The 23,838-nt window shown below is 50.2% G+C and overlaps 1 protein-coding gene across 2 annotated transcripts; it reads right to left on the reverse strand.

The window, feature by feature from the left end:
- Positions 1-656: 656 nt before the first annotated feature.
- Positions 657-21,733, reverse strand: LOC128352457 (deoxyribodipyrimidine photo-lyase-like). 2 transcript variants are annotated; one of them, XM_053313072.1, is made up of 11 exons: positions 21,380-21,733; positions 20,264-20,375; positions 17,994-18,447; positions 16,957-17,102; positions 15,944-16,126; positions 13,576-13,734; positions 11,445-11,643; positions 10,573-10,725; positions 8,064-8,185; positions 4,829-4,988; positions 657-3,450 (listed from the first exon to the last, which is right to left on the reverse strand). In XM_053313072.1, the coding sequence occupies exons 3-11, from the start codon at positions 18,337-18,339 to the stop codon at positions 3,296-3,298; spliced, it is 1,623 nt and encodes a 540-aa protein (XP_053169047.1). In that variant the 5' UTR covers positions 18,340-18,447; positions 20,264-20,375; positions 21,380-21,733; the 3' UTR covers positions 657-3,295. The 2 variants fall into 2 exon arrangements, with proteins under 2 accessions (XP_053169047.1, XP_053169046.1); XM_053313071.1 differs by lacking the exon at positions 20,264-20,375.
- Positions 21,734-23,838: the final 2,105 nt, after the last annotated feature.

Consider the following 23,838-nt stretch of genomic DNA (forward strand, 5'->3'; position numbering starts at 1 on the left):
TGCAGTGGGGAAATGACTTGACTAACAAGCCAAGTGTTGCCAGTGTGTACCCCAGAATATGGGAAACACCTGTCAGGCATCAGCGGTATAGGGAGATGCTGAAAGGCATCATCTCATCCTGTGTGGGAGATGGCAATGGACAACCCCTCCTGTATTCTACCCACGAAAAACCACAGGGCTTTGTGATTGCGAGGAGTCGACACTGACTCGACAGCACAACTTTACCTTTACCACAAGACGAGCTCTCCTCTCACAGAAGGGAGGTGGCACTTCATATCACGGGTGCTAAAGCAGCTTGTCGGCAAGCTTCCCTTTCCCACTGCTTCACTTCCAGTGCAAAGCACCCAAAGATGCGGCACGACGACGGAAGGCCCATGAGGCTAACGTTGCACATTGCTGTTGTGCAGGGCTGTGAAACTTCAGCCCTTCAGCTGTTGCCGGACTACAACTCCCATCATCCTTAATTCTTGGCCACTGGGAGTTGTAGTCCAGCAGTGGGGGAGGGCGGGGCAGGTGTCGCAGTGGTGCAGCCCTGTTGTAGTGTGCTGTGTGGCAAGACTTGAAGGTGAGCGTTGCATTCTACACACGTACCGCTATCTCTGCTTCCAGTTATCTGAAGTTTTTTGCTTCTCAACTGTTAAGCTCTCATAGACAGATGAATATACAACCCTGAGGGGTTTATTTTTGCTACTGAATGTTTTACTACAAAAGCACAATAAATGCATAGAAAATGCTTTGCACTACAGTGCAGTAACAGTCACTCCCAGTCTCTGTGTACGAAGCTGCTTTGCGCCGGTTACCTGAAGCCAGAACACTAAAATCGTCCCAGCCGCAAGTCCTGGAATTTCAAAGCTAGCAAGGGGGGGAAAGTGCTGCATTGGTACATGCTGCCTGTTTCTCCCCATATCCTTAGGATTAGGCAAGGTGCAGCTGCAAAACCTCTCTTTTCAAACATTAACCACTAATCAGCCATGTCTTAAATCCTGGAACCAGCAGAAGCATATTAACTCGCTGCAGCTCAGAAGGCTCCCTTCTCTGGCCAACCTAAAACAGAGGTTCTCATATCAGGTGGTGTTGGACTACAACTCCCATCTTTCATCCTTCCCAGTGGTAACCTTAGGAACATAAGAAGCTGCCTTATACAGAGTCAGACCCTTGGTCCCTCTAACTCAGCTATGTCTACAACACAGACAGGCAGCAGCTTCTCCAAGGTTGCAGGCAGGAGTCTCTCTCAGCCCTGACTTGGAGATGCTGCCAGGGAGGGAACTTGGAACCCTCTGCTCTTCCCAAAGCAGCTCCATCCCCTCAGGGGACTATCTCGCAGTGCTCACACATGGAGTTGCCCTTTCAAATGCAAACCAGGGTGGACCCTGCTTAGCAAAGGAGACAACTGATGCTTGCTACCAAGAGACCAGCCTCTCCATGATTCTTTAAGTACAACTTCCCCAAGCACAAATTAGCTAACCATGCTATCTGCTGCAGCTTGGGATGATGGGTGTTATAGTTTAACATTTGGGACCACGCCCTAAAGCAAACACCCAGCCTCTGTCCTAACTTCTAGCATGAGATCTGGATGCCTGAACTACTTAGCTCTTTGGTCTCGCGTGGGGTACCACCACATGGATTCCAGCAATTCCTTGTTCCCTCAGAAGCAACTTTTCTAGAGAGCTAAAATAAACCAGCCATAGTTAAGCTGCTTTACTGGAAGGCCCCGCAAGCAGCTTTGTAGGATAGGGTGCTTGTTTTGGGAAAGGGCGAGCGTTGGGACCACATCTCTAGTACCAGCGTAACATGGTTTTAAATCAGGGTTCCTTGCCGTGCTTCTTGGTAAACAACTCTGGGAATTGATGTTTCAGGACAGTGCTTGTAATTCCCAGCCAGCAGCTTCCTGGGAGTTATTAAAGAAACAAGATGCCCATTCATATGCTATGTTCCATGATCTTACGTGTGTACAATGTACACAGGTACCGTCATTCACATGTTATGCTGAACACAGGTCAGGTAGTACACTTCCTATCTGTACCATGCATTTGGAGGGCCTGTATCCAGGTTCACTCTAAAATGAGCATAGGTACAGTCACTCACACAAACATGTGCATGAGTGTCCAGACATCTGTACACTTGTACAGCATGGTGTCTGAATGTGGCTAAGGATGCTCCGTTTTCACAGCAGGCAGCCAGGTGGCACTCCGCTGCTGCTCTCCTGCAGTCCAGATGGACTCATGCAAGGCCAACTGCAGGCTCCACCAGGCCACCTTTCCTTCCCAATCGGAGCATCCTTGCTGTTCCTTGAGGGGTCTACAGCTGCTTTGCAAAACTGGCTTCCTGCAGAGGCCAGGAGACGGAGTAGAAGCACTTGTGGTGCAGCCGGTCTAGACCCTCGGCCAGTGGCTGCCAACCTGGGTTCTTCCAGGCAACATTCCCAGCTGCATTATCTGGAGGAGCCCAGGTTGGGAGCCCCTGCCAGGATTATAATCGGGACAAGCATCCGACCCTAGTTCAAGAGCTAGGCATGCTCCTGTTTTGCAATGGTGCGTGAGGAAACCTCAGGGTCAACAGGGAAGGAAGTGACTGCCTGCGAGAGATGCTGCTGTCCGACCCAGCCCCTCTCTCCCAGACTATCACTTCGTTTCCCCTCTGCCCTTGCTGTTTCCCTCACAAAACAGGACACCATCACAAACCAGGATGGGGCAACCCACATTGTATTATTTATTTATTAAAACATTTTTATACCGCCCAAAACTTACGTCTCTGGGTGCTTTACAACCTTTTCAAGGTTGGCCTTTTCAAATGATGGTTGTGTGAACTGCCCCACTGATTATTTGAGTGAGCGGAGGAGCCTCCACCCTGTCCAAGTCTGGTGGCCCCATCTCCTTGCGGAACGGACACATCCATCGGCACTTGCCCCAAGTACATATTGCACATGGCCGTTATTTGCCCAACAGGGGAGTCCTCGGCCTTTTCATTTGTGTCCCCCCCCCACCCCCCGAAACAGAGGAGTTGTGAAAAGCAGAGGCCCTTCTTTGGGAAGGTATTCTCTGACTCAAGGTGGGTTGGAGGCAGGGGTGGGCCATCTTGGCCCTCCAGCTGTTGCTGAACTACAACTCTCCCAGCATGATGGGAATTGTAGTTCAACAGCAGCTGGAGGGCCAAATTGGCCCACCCTGCTCTCAAGAGACCCAGGCCTGTGCTTTAGCAATGGCAGATTCTCAGTCCTTAGGGAGGGTTATAGCAGATGCTTGTTTGCACTCCAAGTGTGATTATCCCTGAGTTAGGGCTGCGGTTCTAGTCAGCACTACTGGGAGAATTTGCGAGGGCTGAACTTGCGCTCAAATTGGCCAACATCAAACTTCCTCTTGCAGCCAGCATAGTTCATGTAGCGGATCTTGCCAAATACAGCTCGTTCGGCCCAGCCTTGATCGTGGATCCCACAAATTGACCACATGCAGCCTGACGGATGCAAGAGAAGAAAAGAACAGGTCAGTCTCTTGTTTGCCTTTCTCCCTGCGGTGCAGAGATGGTCAACCAAGGTAGCAGATGGAGCAATGCAGAAATACAAAGGGGGTTATGGGTACTTCTCACAAATTGTGGAGGGGAAAATAGGATCTTTGCAACTTAAAAGGGACCTCAGCCAACTCTTTCTTGCTTAACTACAGCTTGTACATGATCCCACAAGAGGAGACAGATCAAAGCCCTGGGAGGGTAGCCGGCCTCTAGACTTTCCATGCCAGCTCCAGAAGTCTTGCCCCAATTCTCTGTCCTACACATCCCATTCTCACCGTGAACACAGGAAGCTGCCATATGCTGAGTCAGACCATTGGTCTATCTAGCTCAGTATTGTCTTCACAGACTGGCAGCGGCTTCTCCAAGGTTGCAGGCAGGAATCTCTCTCAGCCCTATCTTGGAGATGCTGCCAGGGAGGGAACTGGGAACCTTCTGCTGTTCTCAGAGCTGTGGCTCCATCCCCTGAGGGGAAGATCTTCCAGTGCTCACACATGTAGTCTCCCTTTCATATGTAACCGGGGTGGACCCTGCTTAGCTAAGGGGACAAGTCATGCTTGTGACCACAAGACCATCTCTCCTCTGCATAACCCAGGGCCATGTGAGAAAGCAACACTCAGATAGGCCACCATAAAAAGAGCATGGCACTGGATTCCCCTCTCACAGCTTGGGAGCGAGTGGGGAACTGATTCTCATGTGGTGCTGAAGAAGGGGGCTCATCTCTAAAGAACCACTAATCTGTGGAAGTGTGAGCTACATTGATGGCTCCACCTAATCACATGCACTCATGAGCACCCAGAACAAGGGCTAAGGTCCAGGGGTTCTCCAATGTGGAGAATCACCTTGTGAATCCCCAATGTGGAGATATCTCCCCTCAATATCTGGAACCCCAGTGCTGATCACCCCTGGGCTAAGGCCTAAGGGTTAGTCTTTTCAGTCATGAACTGCCTTAGGAACATACAAAGCTGCCTTATACCGAGTCAGACCCTTGGTCCATCTAGTTCAGTAGTCTTGTGTACACAGACTGGCAGCGGCTTCTCCAAGGTTGCAGGTAGGAGTCTCTCTCAGCCTTCTCTTGGAGATGCTGACAAGGAGGGGACTTGGCACCTCAGATGCTCTTCCCAGAGCAACCCCATCCTGAGGGGAATTTCTTGCAGTTCTCACATATGTAGTCTCCCATTCTAATGCAAACTAGGGTGGACCCAGCTTAGCAAAGGGGACAATTCTTGCTTGATGCCACAAGACCAGCCTTCTCAAGCAAGAATTGTCCCCTCTGCGAAGCCCTCCCTCTCTTTAGAGGGCTTCCCAGCTTCTCCCAGTTACTGACCCACATAGCCATTGGGGTCTCTGCCATCCAGTTCATAGCGGTCGTTGAGGTAGATCGCAAATTTCAAGGCTTCCTCTGGGGAGTTGGTCCACTCCAGGATTTTCTTGGCCCAATACATGCGCAGGAAACCATGCATCTTCCCTTCATGAACCATCTGGAGCTGAGGGGGAGGGTTGGGAAAGATAGAGAGTTAGTATAACAGCATGTTCCTGTGGGGTTGGGCAGTGTCCACTCTGTAGAGCACCATGAATACACTGGTCTCTGCTGCAGTGAACAAGGAAGAGCACAAAAGGCAGCCCTCTACCTATAGGATCTGTCTAGACCAGGCCTGCTCAACTTAGGCCCCCAGCTGTTTTTGGACTACAACTCCCATAATCCCCAGCCAATAGCCAGGGATTATGTGAGTTGTAGGCCAACACCTGCAGGAGGGCTAAATTTGAGCAGCCCTGGTATAGAAAGGTTCACAATTTTCAGTTCCCAGATGTTTATCACATTTGTAGATAGCCTGACAAATGCAAACCCCCAACACTGTACTTAGTTTTAAAATACAACAGAAAAACAGAATAAGAACAGAACAGTTTTACAGAATAAAAGACACAGTTTAAAATATCTTCGTTGGACTATAATTCCCATTATCCTCAGCCACAGTGGCCTTTGACTGAGAACCTCTCAACTAGGACATAAGGACATAAGAACAGCCCTGCTGGATCAGGCCCAAGGAGGCCCATCTAGTCCAGCATCCTGTTTCATACAGCGGCCCACCAGATGCTGCTGGAAGCCACAGGCAGGAGTTGAGGGCATGCCCTCTCTCCTGCTCTTACTCCCCCGCAACTGGTACCCAGAGGCACCCCGCCCCCGAGGCTGGAGGTGGCCTACAGCCCTCCGACTAGTAGGCATTGATAGACTTCTCCTCCATGAAGTGATCCAAAGCCCTCTTAAAGCCATCCAGGTTATTGGCTGTCACCACTTCTTGCAGCAGAGAATTCCAAAAGTTTATTATGCATTGTGTGAAAAAGTACTTCCGTTTGTTGGTTCTAAATTTCTCGGCAATCAATTTCATGGGATGACCCCTGGTTCTAGTGTTATGGGAGAGGGAGAAGAATTTCTCTCTCTCCACTTTCTCCACACCATGCATGCTTTTATAGACCTCTATCATGTCTCCCCGCAGTCGTCTTTTTTCCAAACTAAAAAGCCCCAGGTGTTGCAGTCTTGCCTCATAAGAAAGGTGCTCTATGCCCCTGATCATCTTGGTTGCCCTCTTTTGCACCTTTTCCAGTTCAACAATGTCCTTTTTAAGATATGGTGACCAGAATTGTACGCAGTACTCCAGGTGTGGCCGCACGATAGGTTTGTATAAGGGCATTCGATTAGCCATTTTATTTTCAATCCCCTTCCTAATGATCCCTAGCATGGAACTGACCTTTTTTACAGCCACCGCACACTGCGACGACACTTTCAGCGAGCTGTCCACCACAACCCCAAGATCCCTCTCCTGGTCCGTCACCAACAGCTCGGATCCCATCAGCATATACAGTGGTCCCTCGACCTACGAACTACTCGACTTACGATGTTTTCGAGGTACGAATGACAAAAAAGACCGGAAGTCGTTGCCGTTTTAGATGCGGCTTACTCGACCTACGAATTTTTAGATGCGGCTTCCTCGACTTACGAATGTTTTCAGACCTCCGTGGATGCGCCCTTCGACTTACGACAATTTCGACCTCCAAACGTGCGTTCGGAATGGATTAACATCGTAAGTCGAGGGACCACTGTACTTGAAGTTGGGGTTTTTCGTCCCAATGTGCATCACTTTACATTTGTCAACACTGAACCGTATCTGCCACTTTGTGGCCCACTCCCCCAGTTTGGAGAGATCCTTTTGGAGCTCCTCACAATGCGTTTTTGGATTTCACTACCCGAAAGAGTTTGGTATCATCTGCAAATTTGGCCACCTCGCTGCTTACCCCTGCTCCTAGATCATTTATGAATACATTAAAAAGCACCGGTCCCTGTACAGATCCCCGGGGGACCCCACTTCTTAACAGAGAAACATCATATGATACCACTGTGCTATAACCATTGGCCAAAGGTCACTGTGGCTGGGGAAGATGGGAGCTGTAGTCTCTAGTCCTACGGCATATGGAGACCCAAGGTTAGGAGCCCCTGGTCTAGACCAGCATCCTGTTTTCAACAGCCAGATGCTTCTGGGGAGCCTATGAGCAGAACAGCAGCCCTTTCCAGTTGGTTGCCCCTTCCTGTGGCATCTAGCAGAGGTATACTGCCTCTGAGCATGGAGGATCCATTTTGCTTTCTTGCCTAAGCTCTATGCTTCATCAATTTGTCTGATCTTTTTCTAAAGTTATTTAAGCTCTTGGTCACCACCACATCCTGGGGGGTGTCATTTCTATGCATTAACCATGCATTGTTATGCATATGCCTTGCTAACTGAGCAAAAAGGCACCTTTAAAAAGCAGTTATTCTCTTCATTTAGCAGGGGGAGAGCAACTGGCCCTATCCATCCCCAGCACAGCATCCCTCCAGGGACTGTTGCTGGGGTCTACCTTGTATTTCATTTAAGAATGTGGGGACAGGGCAGGGGACCACCTTCTTTCTTATTTATTTCTCTAGGTAAAGCACTTTGGGAAAGCAGTATATAAATAGTAGCAGTAGTAGTATTGTGTGACAAATTCCTTATTTGTATTTGTTACATAAGGAAGCTGCCTTATACCGAGTCAGACCATTGGTCCATCTGGCTCAGTATTGTCTACACAGACTGGCAGCAGCTTCTCCAAGATTGCAGGTTGCAAGGTTGGAGTCTCTCTCAGCCCTATCTTGGAAACGCTAGGGAGGGAACTTGGAACCTTCTCTGTGCAAGCATGCTGATGCTCCTCCCAGAGCGGCCCCATCCCCTAAGGGGAATATCTCACAGTGTCCACAAGTAGTCTCTCATTCAAATGCAAACCAGGGCAGACCCTGCTTAGTAAAAGGGAAAATTCATGCTTGCTACCACAAGACCAGCTGATAAACCGATCTGCCAATCATGGAGAGAGAGAGAGAGAGAGAGAGAGAGAGAGAGAGAGAGAGAGAGAGAGAGAGAGAGAGAGAAGTGGGAAGAGAAGACTCTGGCTTCCAACCATGAGGGGCGGGGTATAAATATTATAAATAAATAAATAAAGGCACCGCCCCAGCACATGCCGCCCACCAGGTGTCCTCACGTCCGCCGAGTTGTGGCTACCTGCGCAGCATTCCAGAGAGGGTCGTGTGTCTTCCCTTCCTCCAGCTGCTTCAGGGTGTACAGCTGAGGCCTCTTGTCTTTGGCGTGGAGCTTGAGCGTGGTCTTAGCCCAGTCGTAAGCACCTGGGAAAGGCAATGGTGTCGGTTTTTACAGATTGAGGCTGCACAAACGGACAATGGTCAATGCAACAGCCCAGTAGGAGATGAATGAAACGAAAAACCATCCTCAACGCCAAGAGCCACACACAGAACTGCACTTCAGGGACTGCCAGTGTTGAGTTCAATGTACACTTTGTAGGCCACACGTTCACAAACATGAGGGTGTGCTCAGGTTGCCAACACAGCATTGGTGGAAATGGGGACACCCGCGGCCAGGGCACCTAGAGGAGGGACTTTTATTGGCCCCAGGTGGCAGCCACTGGGCGTCATTACCTGGCGGTGGTCACCACCACCAGGGGGTGGGTGGTTGCTGCTGCTGATGAGTGGCGAGAGCTCTTCCCGCCCCCCAAACTATGTGAAGTCGGGGACTCAGGGTGGGTGCACTGGCGACAAGCGTGCTGGGGGCAGGCGAGACATAATGGAGAGAAGATGGCGAAAGAGTCCCTTACCTGGACCCGCCTTCCCCCCAAATGAGGCAGATCGGGCCAATTTCACGCCTCTGTGATCTGCCTCATTTGGGAGGAAGGTGGGTCCAGGTAAGGGGCTCTTTTGCCGCCTTCTCTCCGAGTCTCACCTGACTCCAGCACGCCCTCCCCGAGCCACCGACTTGAATCCCAAACGGGACAAGCATTTCCCCCCAGGAAGTCTAGTCATCCTGCGCACTGCAGGGCAGTTGGCAACCCTAGTGTGTTCCAACATGCTCAAGCTGTGCAGTCAAGCTGGAAGCCAGTCCTTGAATTTCTGCAGAATACAGAAGGGTTTAAGACGTGGCATAATGGCAGGGGATAGCTCAAGATGCTCTGGTGACTGCCTCGGACAGACAACCCCATGCTGGTTTTAACCTTTAAAGCCCTGAACCGCTCGGGATGGATGAGGTTACCCAAGAGAGTACCTTGCCTCAAATGTCCCTACCTGGACTGTGAGATCTTCTTCAGAGGCCTGGCTCCGAAGACCCCTGCCAAATGAGCCGAGGCAACTGGTTGCTAGGGAGACGGCCTTTTTGGTGGTGGTACCCCGTCTGCAGAATAGCCTCCCCAGTGAGGTTCATCACTTTGTTCTTTTCTGCTCACCCAGGCCTTTACAAAAGGTTTTTGAAATGTTTTTGTATTTTATTGTAATCTTTTGTTTTATGGGGCAGCCAACAAATGAAGACTTGTGTTTATTTTTAACCAAACAGCAACTGCCCCGCTCCAGACACACCAACATCCAACATGGGGCACAATCCAGCAGGAAATTCACCTGCACAAAAATGAGTGATTGGATCGCCAGGATTTTTTTTTTTTTTTTTTAAAAGAAATGCAGTTTTGGGGGATGCCAGTTAGAGCTGACAGAGGAGGTCAGAACCCCGTGCCCTTTTCCTGATCAGCCTCCTCCACCCTTGCCCTACAAGCTGCTGTTTAACCCAGGGGGGACAAGGACAAACAGCGGCTTGGAGAGGAGGATTTCAATGGGAAAAAGCTAAGAGAAAGGGTTTATCACACTCTCCTATTGCTCCGATCAAACTGGCAGCCTCCATCACGGCTTTTCATGAATGAAGAAAATGGATCTCCACCAGAACATGTACTTTGGCTCTGCTATTGCGCACTGCTTGGGCCCAGATCTGCTTTCTGCTTGAGCTTTTCCAAGCTTGGATTCCCAAGGTGTTGTTAGACTACAACTCCCATCATCCCCAGATACAATGGCCAAGGCCATTATGGCTGGGGATGATGGGAGTTGTCGTCAAACAACATCTGGAGACCCAAGCTTGGGAATCTCTGAGTCACCCTGTACATTCATGGTGCTATATCAAGACCAATTTATTTTGTCTTTGCTCAGAGGCAAATTCCCAAACTTAGAGGCCATTTTTGGAAGACCTGCTCTCGGGCTCAGAACCACTAGATGTAAAGTTGCCAAGTGCCAGAGACAGACTTCTCACTGGTAGCCACGCAGCCGGGAAACCGGGGAGACCTACTGGGCTTCCTTCTCTCCATTTTTGGAGGATTCGTGATAACCTTTATAAAGCATCTAATATTTGGATTTTCTTTCCCCTCCCTCTTTGATCAACTGAAATATTTTTATCTTCATTTTCCATACAAGATGCCCAAGATGGCTAACCAAACATAAACACATTTGTTATTTTAGTGCCACTTTGCTGTCTGCTGTTTTCTAATTATAGCTATACCTTTAATATCTGTGCATCATATCTGAGTGCATCTGATTGCAGAAAAGCGAGATAAAAAGAAAAACACACAGACAGAGCGAAGTGCTTATTCCGTTTTGCTTTCACAACGACCCTGCAAAGTAGGCCATGGCTTTCCCTATTTTGCAGCCGCAGGACAGAAGAAAGCAAAGCCCTACAGCGGGCCCGTTACCTTCGACCTTGTCGTAGTTTGGATTGTAATAGCAGAAGTTGTCCGCCAGTTCCCGCCGCACCACAGCCTCCTCGATGAAGCCTTCCACCGACTCCTTGTATCTGCTGCGGAACTTCCGCACCTCCAAGATGGCTCGTTGGACCGAAACCTGACCTGCAGGAAGAGCCCAAGACAACTCAATGACGTGGCACTCCAAAGCCCTTTTGATGGCCCTGGAGCCAGCAATGGAGACGGGGCCGTAGCCTGCTAACTGAGCAAAGAGACAACTTTTAGCGTGGTGATTCGCTTATATTTAGCAGGGAGAGAGCAACTGGCCCTATCCAGCCCCAGCACAGCATCCCTCCAGTGGCTGTTGCTGGTATCTGCCTTACGTTTCTTTTAGACTGTGAGCCCTTTGGGGGCAGGAGACCCTTTTATTTATGTATTTTGCTTTGTAAACTGCTTTGTGAACTTTGGTTGAAGAGCAGTATGTTGTTGCTGTTGCTGCAGCAGCAGCAGTGGTAAAACCTCTGCTTTGCTTGCAGAAGGTCCCCGGTTCCCTCCCTGGCAACATCCCCAGGTAAGGCTGGGATAGACTCCTGCCTGAAACCATGGAGAGCTGCTGCCAGTCAGTGCAGACAATACTGCGCTAGATGGAAGGGTCAGACTCAGTAAAAGGCAGCCCCCCATATTCCTACCATGCACCTGCTAAACTGACGTACCATTTTTTAAAACTTCTAAAATCCTTGACCAGGGCCACGACGGCTGAGGATGATGAGAGTTGTAGTCCAGCAACATCTGGTGACCCAAGGTGGAGGACTCTGCTGGGTTAGATTATCCCCGGCCCCAAAAATGTGAAATCCAGAGCTTTCAGCCCCCCACTGCCTACTCACCAAAGTGGAACCAGGGCGAGAGGTTGCTGAGTGCTGCCTTGTTAGGGTTGTTTCTCTCGGTGCCAAAGAACTTGAGCCGCTCCTGGATGAAATGCTCCAGCACTGCCAGGCCAGAAGCCGTGCCCGGATGGGCCCAGTCCACCTCCTTCACCGAGCGGTCAACCTGCAGGCTGGCATAGCAGGCGTCCCAGTCGATGGGCTAGAGAATGGCAGAAGGAGCTTCAGGGGAGAGCCCGTGGCAAGGAACGGATCCCCAGGGCAAGCAAGTTCCTCATACTTCAGTCTAGGCAACTGGGACCATTTGCAACCAAGTCAACCCACATTCCAACTTTCCAGTCCAGACTGTGTGGCTTGCAGAGGCTGAGAGAGCTGGTCTTGTGGTAAGTAAAGTGTGCCATTGGGTCAGTTTCGACTCCTGGCGCCCACAGAATACAGGAGGGGTTGACCATGGCCTCCTCCTGCGCAGTACGAGATGACACCTTTCAGCATCTTCCTATCTTGCTGCTGCTGCCCGATAAGAGGTGTTTCCCATAGTCTGGGAAACACACCAGCAGGGATTCAAACTGGCAACCTTCTGCTTGTTAGTCAAGCATTTCCCCACTGCGCCACTTAAGGTGGTGGTCTTGTGGTAGCAAGCATGAATTGTCCCCTTTGCTAAGCAGGGTCCATCCTGGCCTGCATTTGAATGGGAGACTAAATGTGCCTGCAGCACTCTAAGGCATTCCCTTTAGGGGATGGGGCCACTCTGGGAAGAGCACCTGAATGTTTGCATGCAGGAGGTTCCAAGTTCTCTCCCTGGCAGCATCTTCAAGATAGGGCTGAGAGAGATTCCTGCCTGCAGCCTTGGAGAAGCTGTTGCCAGTCTGTGTGTTGACAATACTAAGCTAGATGGACCAAGGGTCTGACTCAGTATAAGGCAAATTCTAGCCAAGTTCAGGAGCTGGTGCACAGTCCTGATTTTTTATCATCTACAAAGAGAAAGCAAGGCAGATGGGGAAGGAAGTGATCGTGTGCGAGGTTAATGCTGAGGAGAAGGATATTTCCTCCTACCTCACTCAACTGCTGGGCAAGCTACTAGGTACAGAAGAACATCCAAGCTAGTGGTTTCAAGCCATCCAAGTTAGCGGCCCTCACCACATCCCGTGGCAGAGAATTCCAGAGATTAATTATGCACTGTGTGAAAAAGTACTTCCTTTTGCTAGTCCTAAATTTCCTGGCCTTCAGTTTCATGGGATCACTCCTGGTTCTTGTGTTGTGAGAGAGGGAGAAAAAATTTCTCTCTTTCCCTTCTCTCTACTCCATACATAATTTTATATACCTCGACCATGTCTCCCTGCAGTCGCCTCTTTTCCAAACTCAAAAGCCCCAGATGCTGTAGTCTTGCCTCATAAGGAAGGTGCTCCAGGCCCAAGTAGGACAGACCCCTTGTATCCAGCGTGAGACTCAAACGCAATCCCTTCCTACTTTCTCTTCCCCTGGCAGACAATCAAAATTCAGGACTGCACACAGCTCCTGAACGTGGGTAAGACCCTCATCATCCTCTCTTTATCATTGCATGAACTGCCTTACGGGGCCCAATAATAAAGGACAGCGGTTGCTTGTGGGGAGCTCACAAGCAGGCCATGAAGGCATCGATTGGACCACTGCTGGAAACAGGACTCCAGACTAAGCCTTTAAGAGGGTCTTAGACAAATTCACAAAGGACACGTCTATCAATGACTACCAGTCTGGTGGCTGTGGGCCACCTGCAGCCTCAGAGGCACGATGCCTCTCAATGCCAGCTGCAGGGGAGCCACAGCAGGAGAGAGGGCATTCCCTCACCTCTTGCCTGTGGACTTCTCAGAGGCATCTGGTGGGCCACTGTGGGAAACAGGATGCTGGACTAGGTGGGCTTCCTTGGGCCTGATCCAGCAGGGCTGTTCTTAGGATGCTGAACGAGATGGACTTTTGCATTAATCCAGCAAAACAATTCTTAGGTCACCTGCCGGCCCGGGACAGACGTTGTTTTCCCAGCCTCAGTTTCCCCCGCCTGCAGAGAAGAGCCTCAGACCACCCACCAGACGTTCTGCAGCAGTTCAAGCAACACTTGCCGGATTCTTCAGACCCCGCCCCCAACAATAATGGCGGTTACCTCTGCCTGGAATGTGGCGGGATAAGGATGCTGAATGACAGGTGGGAATTCCGTAAGAAACTCTGTTAGTCGGTCATGGATCTTCCTGCGGATCGTCCTCGCCCCGTACTCCTGTTTGTCTGAAGCAACCCAGCAAGGGACAATATTGTGGGCATCAACCTGGAGAGCCAGAAGGAAGGAAGGAAAGCAGAAGTGGGAGAGAAAGAGGAAAGCTCTTTAGATGTTGCTCTCCCTGCATGCAGTGAACACGGGGAGCGATGCCGGTTCATGCCAGCTAGCCCAGCTGGCACAGCAGTGTGCTTCCTGGCCACTGCCTGGGGTGCCCTTGAATTTGGTGCTTGTCTGCCGAGGACAGTGATGAATGTAGGAAGGTCTGTCCATGCATTATGGGACCGACACTTTATCAGGGAGCCCTCTCTGTGTTTGGCACTGCCTTCTGAGACAGACACCGAAAAAGCAAAAGCTCAGTGGCATGGCCAGCGAGCACAGCAACTGTGTGGCTAGCCAGGGTGCTCTTGCTTGCTTCCCCCCGCCCCACAGAAACCTCCAGGCACAATGGTTGAAACAGGACTAGAGGGGGGGGGTCTCAAACCTGGGCCCCCAGATGTGGCTGGACTCCCATCCTCCCCAGCGGCCCTCAGGATGATGGGAGCTGAAGTCCAACATCATCTGGGGATGCAGGCTTGAGAATCTCTGGGCCAGAGCAAGAGACTGATTTTATAAACTTCTCGAGAACATCTGATGAGGGCAGCTCTGATGGGGAGCCAACCAGCCCAAATTTTCAGACTACTAAAAACAACAAAATCCCCTTCAATTCTATCTCTGTCAGTAATAAGCATCTCTTCCCCTGAGAACTTCGGAAGTCTCTCAGACAACACTTGGCACAATCATAATATGGGAGAAGAGAGATCTTTGCACAGGGTGTCCTTGACTTCAGGAGAGTGTTATTCAACGGAACTTAAAGACGCTAAACATATTGTACTTCTTTAGGTGTGAAGCTATTCAGGAGCTCGGAGCACTGTTCTTGCTGCACGACAGACAACCTGCGGAGGGAGGCCAAGAGGCAGAGCATTGTAGGCAACCGGGGGGTCTGACCCAGGTTTCCCCAGCCTTACAGGCAGCAGTCCAGGCCCTGAGCTCTGCTGCTAAGATCTGGCCCACGTCTCGGGAAGAGGAGGAGGAGGTGACCACCGCAAGCCAGCTCAGTTCAAAGCAAAGCCTCTGTGCCAAAAGTCTGGGGTCCGCTCAGAACAAGCCCTTCCCGGAGGAGAGGCCGTTGCCTCGGGAGGCAGATTCCTGGGCTGCCAGCAGGACAGTAAGGCGCCATCCTACCCCCAACAGTGCCTTGAGAACAGCCCTTCAGGACCAACATGACCTTTGCAGGCTTTGCAGGCAGCGCTTCTCCTTGCAACATTTGCAAGAAGCACAAGGAGAGAAGAGGCGCCCCCCCCCCCCACTTTGCAAGCTTGCAAAGGCCAGTTTTGGAAGAGGGCTGGCAGGAGCCACCCCACCTTGGGCCACCCCTAGATCTGCTCTCCTTGACCTCTGTGCCAGAACTGCAGCCACCTTACCCCTTGTACGCAGCAGCAAATACATCGGCTGATTTCTCTGGCCTTGAGTGCTGTGCACCTGGGCCCTGGCCAAGCCACACAGCAAAATGAAATGGTGGGACAGCCTGGGCTACTTCAGAGCACAGGAGCAGGGTGCTATCCCCGACTGCTCCTCGATGCTCGAAAAAGTCACTCTCTGCAAGTAGAAAACTAGGACAGTAAGGAGTCCCTGAGGTGCTAGCTTTTTTTTTTTTTAAACTTGCAGGGAGTTTTTCAGACTGGGGACCATTTTAAAAAAAAGGCATCCACCCACCTGCACTCTGAGGTGGTATGCTCCACTTTACCACCTGGGGGCTCTGCCACCTCATTCTGCTGCATGTGCAGATCAGCCTTACTGCCAGCTGGCTGACAAGAGTGTGAAACGAACTCCACTGAGAAGGGCTACGCTAAGGCCATGTCCAAGTTCTGCTGCAAGGGTCCATCCATACATGTCAAGTCATCACTTGAGATTGCAGTCGTCATCAAGTGACGCACATACATGCAAGAAGCAAGCCCAAGTAGCAAAGAAACAAACAAAAAATGGATCTCGTAGCAACTTAAAGGCTAACAAAAGTATGGTGGCATCAGCTTCTACGGCCAAGGCACAATTTATTAAATACCTGAAGCAGACACTGAAGACACGAGCTATTATCCCATGTAGGAGTCCAGCTGTCGTGAGCCATTTTACAAGACAGAATGGCAGTGGACAAGTACGGCAATTGGGAGCCCTTCTGCATGGATTCCACCCCCCACTCCAGCCACCCTCAGGACCCCCTCACCTGGGCAAAGGGCACGTCTGGTGGCAGCTTCTCCCGGACGTCCTGCACCCACTGCGTGGGAACGCGGAGAGGGGAGAAGTCCGTCACCACCCCACCAATGCTGTGCTTCGTCACAAAGGTGGGCAGCACATCTTTGGCAAAGCCGATGAGCAGGTGGAAGGGGATGTTCAGCTCCTGGCACTCCTAGAAAGCAGGAAAAGGAAGAACGGGATTGGGTCAAAGGGGACCCAAGCATCAGTCTTCTGGTCATCTTGAGGACAACAAACTTTGGCCTCCTTACAAAGATCAGTCAACATTTGTGGAACACAAGTCTTAGCTGTGTCGATATTGGCTGTAAATGTAGCTTTCAGCTCTCTAGACATCCCTTCTGCATCTCCCACACAGCAACAGACATAAATCTGCTGTGCTCCACCTGGAGTCCAAACAGAGCATCTTTGAAGCCTCTGACCAGTTTCCCAAAATTCTGAAAGCCAAAGTAGACTTGAGTTCCAAATTAGAAATTGAGGTACTTTGCTCTCATGTCCTCCATCGCCCAAATTTTCCATTTTAAAGCAGAGAAGAGACGAAGCTTCTCTTCATCTTCTGTCTTGAAACTTCTGTGCAAGTCTCTGTTCTGAGCAGGTTTGCTGTATTTACCTGCATCCTAGGTTTCCCCCAAGTTCTTTGGAATTAGAAATTGGGGGCTGCTCCTAAATTCAGAGTCCTCTTCCTTTCTGGTAAATACAGGTATAACCTGTACTTATCCTGTATTTCTTAAGGAGATTGTCTTAAATTCAGAGTCATCTTCTATTTCGTAAATTCGGGTATAGGAACATCTGAAGCTGCCTTGGGCTGGATCCCAGATGTGCCTAGCGCAGTACTGTTTCAATTATTTCACGGATTTATTTCTCAAGCCTAGGAATTAGTGCTTTACAATGGATGCTAGGAGTTGCATCTCCCTTTCCACGATTCCCGCCATTCCGACACTCCCCACTTCCCACCCTGCCAGGGAAGAGAATTCCCAATGCCAGTACCTCAGCCACTTCTTTAAGGCCACGGAGCATGAAGCCAAAATGGCGGATGGTGGCTTCCAGGAACTTCGGCACCAGGCAGAAGCAGACATGCAGCGGGAGCTTCTGTTTCAAGGCCAGGCGCTGGGCATAAAGAAAGGCCCAGTTGTCTGCAAAGAGAACCCCAGGCAAGGCGTCAGAGGAGTCTCCTGCGAGGGGCCACACTGTACAGGGGGTTGCCCTTGAAGGCCACTTGGGAACTTCCCTTAGTGCAAAACATAGTGGCCAGGTGACTAGTGAATAGGACCAGCAAATGGGACCATCTGCCAGTTATGAAACAGCTATGCTGGCTATCGATTTGTTTCTGAGCACAATTAAAAGTTCTGGTGCTTATTTCTATCTCTCTCTTTTTACTTGCAATAATAAAGTTGTTTTCTTTTTTTTAAACTACTGGTGCTTATCTTGAATATCCTTCATCAGGGTTTCTCAAAATTGGGTCCCCAAATGTTGCTGGACTACAACTCCCATCATGCCCAGCCACAAGGGCCATCACCACTGCGGTTTATCCAAGGCCCCGCCCCCCACGCTCCAAATCAGTCATTTTCCATTGTAGTGCTCTGGTGGTGGGAAGGTCTCTGCAGAAAGGTTTGCCTGCCATTCACTCAGTGGTGAACAGTACCACCTATCTGAATGGTACCATTTCCTCCTTACCAGGCCTGCCACCTTGGGCCACCTTTGAGCCTATCTATAAATGAGCCACTGCTTTTTAAGTTTTCTTCCAAACTTTCCCTTTCATTGAACGCCACTCTGAACATCTCTGGACTAACACAGCAGGATATAAATGTTTATGATAGATAGTACTTACATGTTTGGACTGAATGCAGCCAAGGCATTTCCCAAGGGACCCTCTCGTCCCCAAATTTCATGTCTGTCTCTACCCTCATCCACTATGCTGCGCCAGCACTCTCATGCTGGGGGAAATGAGGCTACCATAGTACTGTTTTTTGTTTTAAATAGGGGCACATGAGCCATGAGCCACCGCAGTCCAGGTAATCTCTCACCTTGCACTCTCTGATCCCGTGACATCCAGTAGAGGATGCCCTGAGCACCTTCCGTGAGGTCAGAGTCCTCAGAGATCAGCCGGACCCGTTTCTTGCTATACTTGAACTCCGCGACAGAAGGCGCTACTTTCAAGCGGGCTTGCTTCACCGCTTCTGCCAGGGCCCCAGTTCCTGCACACCCAGCATCCACTTTCTTCTTCTTCGTAGCCGGACATGATGCTTCTGGCGCTGCTGTCATCTCTCTGTTGCTCTTTGACCCGTCAGACGCAACTCCGTCTTCCGCTGCTTCGTTTGCGGGTTCCGCCGCCATCCCAGCCGCCTTCCGCTTCTGCCTCTTCTGAGACATGGCCGTGACTCCCGAGTGCTTGTGCAGCCCCCACAGACCCAAGGAGGATCTGAAAAAGGAAACGGCACCTGCACACCTTCCAGGCAGCAGATTGGAAGAAGGAGCCACCTATCATTAAAAACAAAGAGAACGCCTCAGTCACGTCACGGCTGGATTACTGCAACGCACTCTAGGTGGGGCTGCCCTTGAAAAATATTCGAAACGTGCAGCTAGTGCAAAATTTATTTTTTCTTTATTGTTAAATTTATATGCTGCCTTTCATTAAAACAATCCCAAGGCGGTTCACACACAAAAATTAAAACAAGACTATAAAAAATACACGATTAAAATAGAAGCTAAAATATAAAAACATAGATCTGACTAAAAAGATTTAAAATACAAGCATAAAATAACCATGCAAAATACAAAGCAGCAGCAGTAGACACTATCATATAAAGGCCTGGTTAAAAAGCCAAGATTTCAAACGCTTTCTGAAAACTGTGATGCAGACCAAGGAGCGACTAGCCACTGAGAGAGCACAGAAGAGTATGAAATGCGGCCGCTAGGATGTTATCCAGAGCTGTCCACTGGGACCATATTACCCCCATTTTGAAAGAGCTACATTGGCTGCCAATCTGTATCTGGGTCCAATTCAAGGTGCTGTTTTGACCTTGAAAGCCCTAAACGGTTTGGGCCCTGCATACCTGAGGGACCCTGCTAGAGTTGGTCCAGTCGAGCATCCTGTTTCTGCAGTGGTACACAGGCAGTTGTCTTCTAGTGAATCAGACCACTGGTCCATCTAGTTAAGACTGGTAGTCAACACTGACTGGTAGAGGCCGGCCAGCCAGTCTCCAAAGTATCAAGCAGGAGTCTCTCCTAGCCCTGCCTGGAAATACTGCCATGGATTTAATCTGCATCTTTTACCTGCAAAGCAGGTGCTCTACCCCTGAGCCATTACGGCCCCATCCCAGTGGTCAGCCTCCAAGGGCAAGGCAGCCCACTGTTCCTCCAGCAAATAGTATCCAATAGTTTATTTCCTCTGGACATGGAAGTTCCAGTCTGTAAGTTTGGCAAACAGCCTCCTTTCAGAGAGAATAAGATCAGGTCAGAGAAAGGATACTCGTTTAAGCTTACAACTGATTATCTGCTTTTTAAAAAGGGACTGCTGTAAAAAAAGAAAAAATAACCAACCAATAAAGTGTAGATGATCATCTGCTTTTAAAGTAGGACTAGGAACATAGGAAACTGCCATATACTGAGTCAGACCATTGGTCTATCTAGCTCGGTATTGTCTTCACAGACTGGCAGCGGCTTCTCCAAGGTGGCAGGCAGGAATCTCTCTCAGCCCGATCTTGGACATGCTGCCAGGGAGGGAACGTGGAATCTTCTGCTCTTCCCAGAGTGGCTCCATCCCCTGAGGGGACTATCTTACAGTGCTCACACTTCAAGTCTCCCATTCATATGCAACCAGGGCAGACCCTGCTTATCTAAGGGGATAAGTCATATGCTTGCTACCACAAGACCAGCTCTCCTCTCAAAGAACAGCTCTCCTCTTCTGCCACTCAAAGACATCTTAGTTGCTTAATTGTATGAATTTAAGGGTTCACTGATTAATTAATTTTGCATTATCATTTCTGGTTTCTAGATTTGGGATCTGAGTGTCGTAGCAGACATCATCTTCAAGGCATTCCTTTTGTGCAAGAGAGAAGGAGAAAGCCTCTTTTAAGAAGGTGCTTCCCACCTGCAGTTTCTCATGTTAAAAATGTGTGTGTTCAAGATGTGAATAACTGCATGTGCATACAGATCTGAACGTACCATACATCGGTTTACCACACACATACACTGAACATAATGTATGAATAGGCACTCTGCACATGCCCTGAGGCCTTTTTGCTGTCACTGCCTGTACTTGCCTCAAAACAGGTGCCAAGATTTAAGCTCTGACCTAAGAGTCTTGGGCGTGCCTTCCTTGTGTTTTGTTGTTTTGGCAGGGAGTAGTAGTAGTAGGTGCAGCAGATGCAAGAGAGGAGAGGGACCAGGCCATCAAAAGCAGAGTACTGGAACCAGAAAGGTGAAAGTGAGATAAAAACAGCACCCGTGCCACAGTATCTCTGCAAGAAAGGGGGTGCAGGCAGGCAGGGCCTATTTTCTTGCCACTCCCCTCCAAAAGCATGGAATGATGGGGAGGGGAGAAAGACCTCCGTGACGGCTCCTGCTCTGCAGTTTGAAAGGATCTGGACTCCGGTCCTTCTAAGGCAGGGGTGGGCAAACTTGGCCCTCCAGCTGTTGCTGAACTACTTTTTAAAAGACCCTTAAAAAGGCACACCTGTTTTCTCAGGCTTTCACTTGGTTTTAGATCATAGTTGTTTTAGTCATTTTATCCTTTTATATATATTTGTTGTATTTTAACTTACCCACTTAACTAGGAATGCACGTGTCAAGTGGTAAAGAGAAACAGATAAAAACAAACAAACTCCCATCCTTCCCAGACACAATTTATTGTGGCTTGGAATGGAGTTGTAGTTTAACAGCTGCGGGGGGGAGTCCCTAACCACCCCCACCCCCACCCTGAAGGGCTCCAAAAGCCCCCCTCCTTCCTGCACGTGGAAGAACTGCATCTAGAGAGACCACTTGTCAGATGGGGTGCAAGCAGGCTCAGACTGGGCAACAGGGCATATTCCTGGTGCACCCTACCTGCATGGCGCCCCAGCGCCCCAACTCCCACCCTTAAGTACCCATTCTGCTCAAAACGTGGTGCCCTCCCCACATACATTCCACCGCCCTCTCAGTGCCCCCAGTCCGGCCCTGGGTACAAGGCACCTTTGTCTCCCAGAGCAGAGAGGGCCACATACTCACCCCAGCCTTTCAAGGCGCTGGTGTGCTGTAACCTCCACGCCCCAACCACATCTCCCGCTTCCCGATCCCTTTGTTCATGCCCACAACAACCCTGCAAGGCAGGTCACACGACGAACCCCGCCCTGGAGCCGGGGATGGGGGCAGACCCACCCCGCCGCTGGAGAGAAAGCTGGGCTGCGGCCGGCCCCTTGTTCCTACCACTTACCCGGCACCAGAGAGCGCTCCGCGTCGGCTTCCCCTACCAGGCCCCGCTTACACAACGCTTACACAACGGGAAAAGAGGCAGGGCTGCCTCCCTTGCTTCTAGAGGGAGGGCGGCTTGCTGCTCCTCCCCAAACCTCAGCACAAGCTGGCGGAAAACGGGGCTTCCGCTGCGCCCAATTCAGCCTCTGCCCGGCTTTCCCTGCACCACCCTAATCGGAGCCCCGGTTTGTGAATGGGCGGCCGGCATGAATGGACAGAACGCTGCAACATTTCGGCCGGCGTTCTACGACGTCACTTGTTTTTGCGAGTCGCACGTGGCGAGGAGGGGGCGGGAGGCTCGGGCGACAGGCCCGCCTCCTCCTAGCCCGCTAATGCGATTGGGTGCCGCTTGCAGGAGGAAGATGCCACTCCAGCCGCCCGCCAAAGGGGCAGTTTTTCGAGTCCTACGCGTTGGCAGGCTGGCTGGCCCGGCGGGCGGGTTCTTCGTGCGTGAGCGCGCACGCCGGCCTCCGCGCGTGACTCGTGACCTTTTTCTCCGCCCACGCAAAGAGATTTTGGTTTGGGGAAGGGGTTATGCCCGCCAAATTTGCATGCGCAAGGTCCCGGTGGGTGCTAGGCAGGGCTGGCAAGATTTCAGATAAGCTTGAATTCACATTCCGGTGTGTGTATGTGTATAGAGGAGAGCTGGTCTGGTGGTAGCAAGCCTGACTTGTCCCCTTAGCTAAGCAGGGTCCGCCCTGGTTGCATATGAAAGGGAGGGGTTGTGTGAGCAGTGCACTGTCAGATATTTGGAGCCGCTCTGGGAAGAGCAGAAGGTTCCAAGTTCCCTCCCTGGCAGCATCTCCAAGAGAGGGCTGAGAGAGACTCCTGCCTGCAACCCTGGAGAAGCCGCTGCCTGTCTGGGTAGACAATAGTGAGCTAGATAGACCTATGGTAGAAAGCAGCTTCCTATGTTCCTATGTTTCACATTTCTTAGAGAAGGCCTAAGTGTGCTGCAGCCGAACTTTTGCTTTGCTGCAGGAAGCTTCAGCTTCAGTCCTCCTTGATTTGATTGATTAAGTGCCGTCAAGTCGGTGTCGACTCTTAGAGACCTCCTTGGTATCTCCAGATAAAATGGATCTTGAAGAGCAATTTCTGTAGAATTTTAAGTTGAGTGGGTTGATTTAATTTTCAGGTGGTGAAAATTACAAAAACCTTAGGAACTGAAGTCCCCTTCCCCTGGACCGTCATACAAATATGAATACGCTGAATATTTCTATACCGCTTTTCAAGAAAAGAACTAACCCACCCCCATGTGAAGGAATCTGCTCTTTGCCTTCATAAAAAAGTGTAACATGCCCCCCCCCCACCTTTTACATTTCTAGAATGGTTTGGCTTAAGAGTTTTGAACATGGGCACACATGTAGCCTACGCATGACAGGACCAGGTCCTGGAGGTACACCTATAGCCAACAATAGCCAGTGTGCTGTAGTGGTTAGAGTGTTGGACTAGGAGGACCAGCAGGGAGACCTGAGTTCAAATCCCCATTCAGCCATGAAACTCACTGGGTGACACTGAGTCAGTCCTCTATCTCTCAGCCTAACCTACCTCACAGGGTTGTTGTGAGGGTAACTATAACCATGTACACCTCTCTGGGCTCCCTAGAGGAAGAGCGGGATATAAATGTAATAAATAAATAAATAGTAGCCATGGATAGACCTGTCCTCCATGGAATTTGAGAGAACATCTTCTTCACCATGAGCCCCACTGCCTGTTAAGATCATCTGGAGAGGTTCATCTGCGGTTGCCGCCAACTCACTTGGCAGCTACTCGGGAATGGGCCTTCTCCGTTAGGGGGTAATTCACACAATCAAAAACTGTGGTACCCGGATTTGGAAGTTGTGTGTATTCCCAGTCTCCGGTTGTACGGAAGCAAGGTAGGAGGAAAAGCTACCTAGCTAATTTTTGTGGGGATGTCAGTGAAGAAGAGAGGGGACGATGGAGCAGCAGCAGCAATACTGTCCCATCAGCACTGTGAACCAAGTTGCCACACAATAATACACCAGTTCCCTGGATTTTTAGCAATTGTGAGAGCCTGGTAATTTCTGCTTCACTACATGGGCAGAAAGCCACCTAATGGCGCAGCAGGGAAGTAACTTGCCTAGGGAGCAGGAGGCGGCTGGTCTGAATGCCCGCTAGTATGACTATGTTTCCCAGACTATGGGAAACTCCTATATCAGGCAGCAGCGATATAGGAAGATGCTGAAAGGCATCATCTCATGCTGTGTGGGAAGAGGCAATGGTCAACCCCTCCTGTATTCTACCAAAGAAAACCACAGGGCTCTGTGGGCGCCAGGAGTCGACACCAACTCGTTGGCACAACATTTTCAGAGACTAGAGACAATAATATGGCAGCGTTTTTGCAGTACACTATTATGTGATACCATGCAGAGAGGAAGTAGGAAGGGAAAAATACGACAA

This window comes from Hemicordylus capensis, chromosome 3, assembly GCF_027244095.1.
Source record: "Hemicordylus capensis ecotype Gifberg chromosome 3, rHemCap1.1.pri, whole genome shotgun sequence".
Lineage (NCBI taxonomy): Eukaryota > Metazoa > Chordata > Lepidosauria > Squamata > Cordylidae > Hemicordylus > Hemicordylus capensis.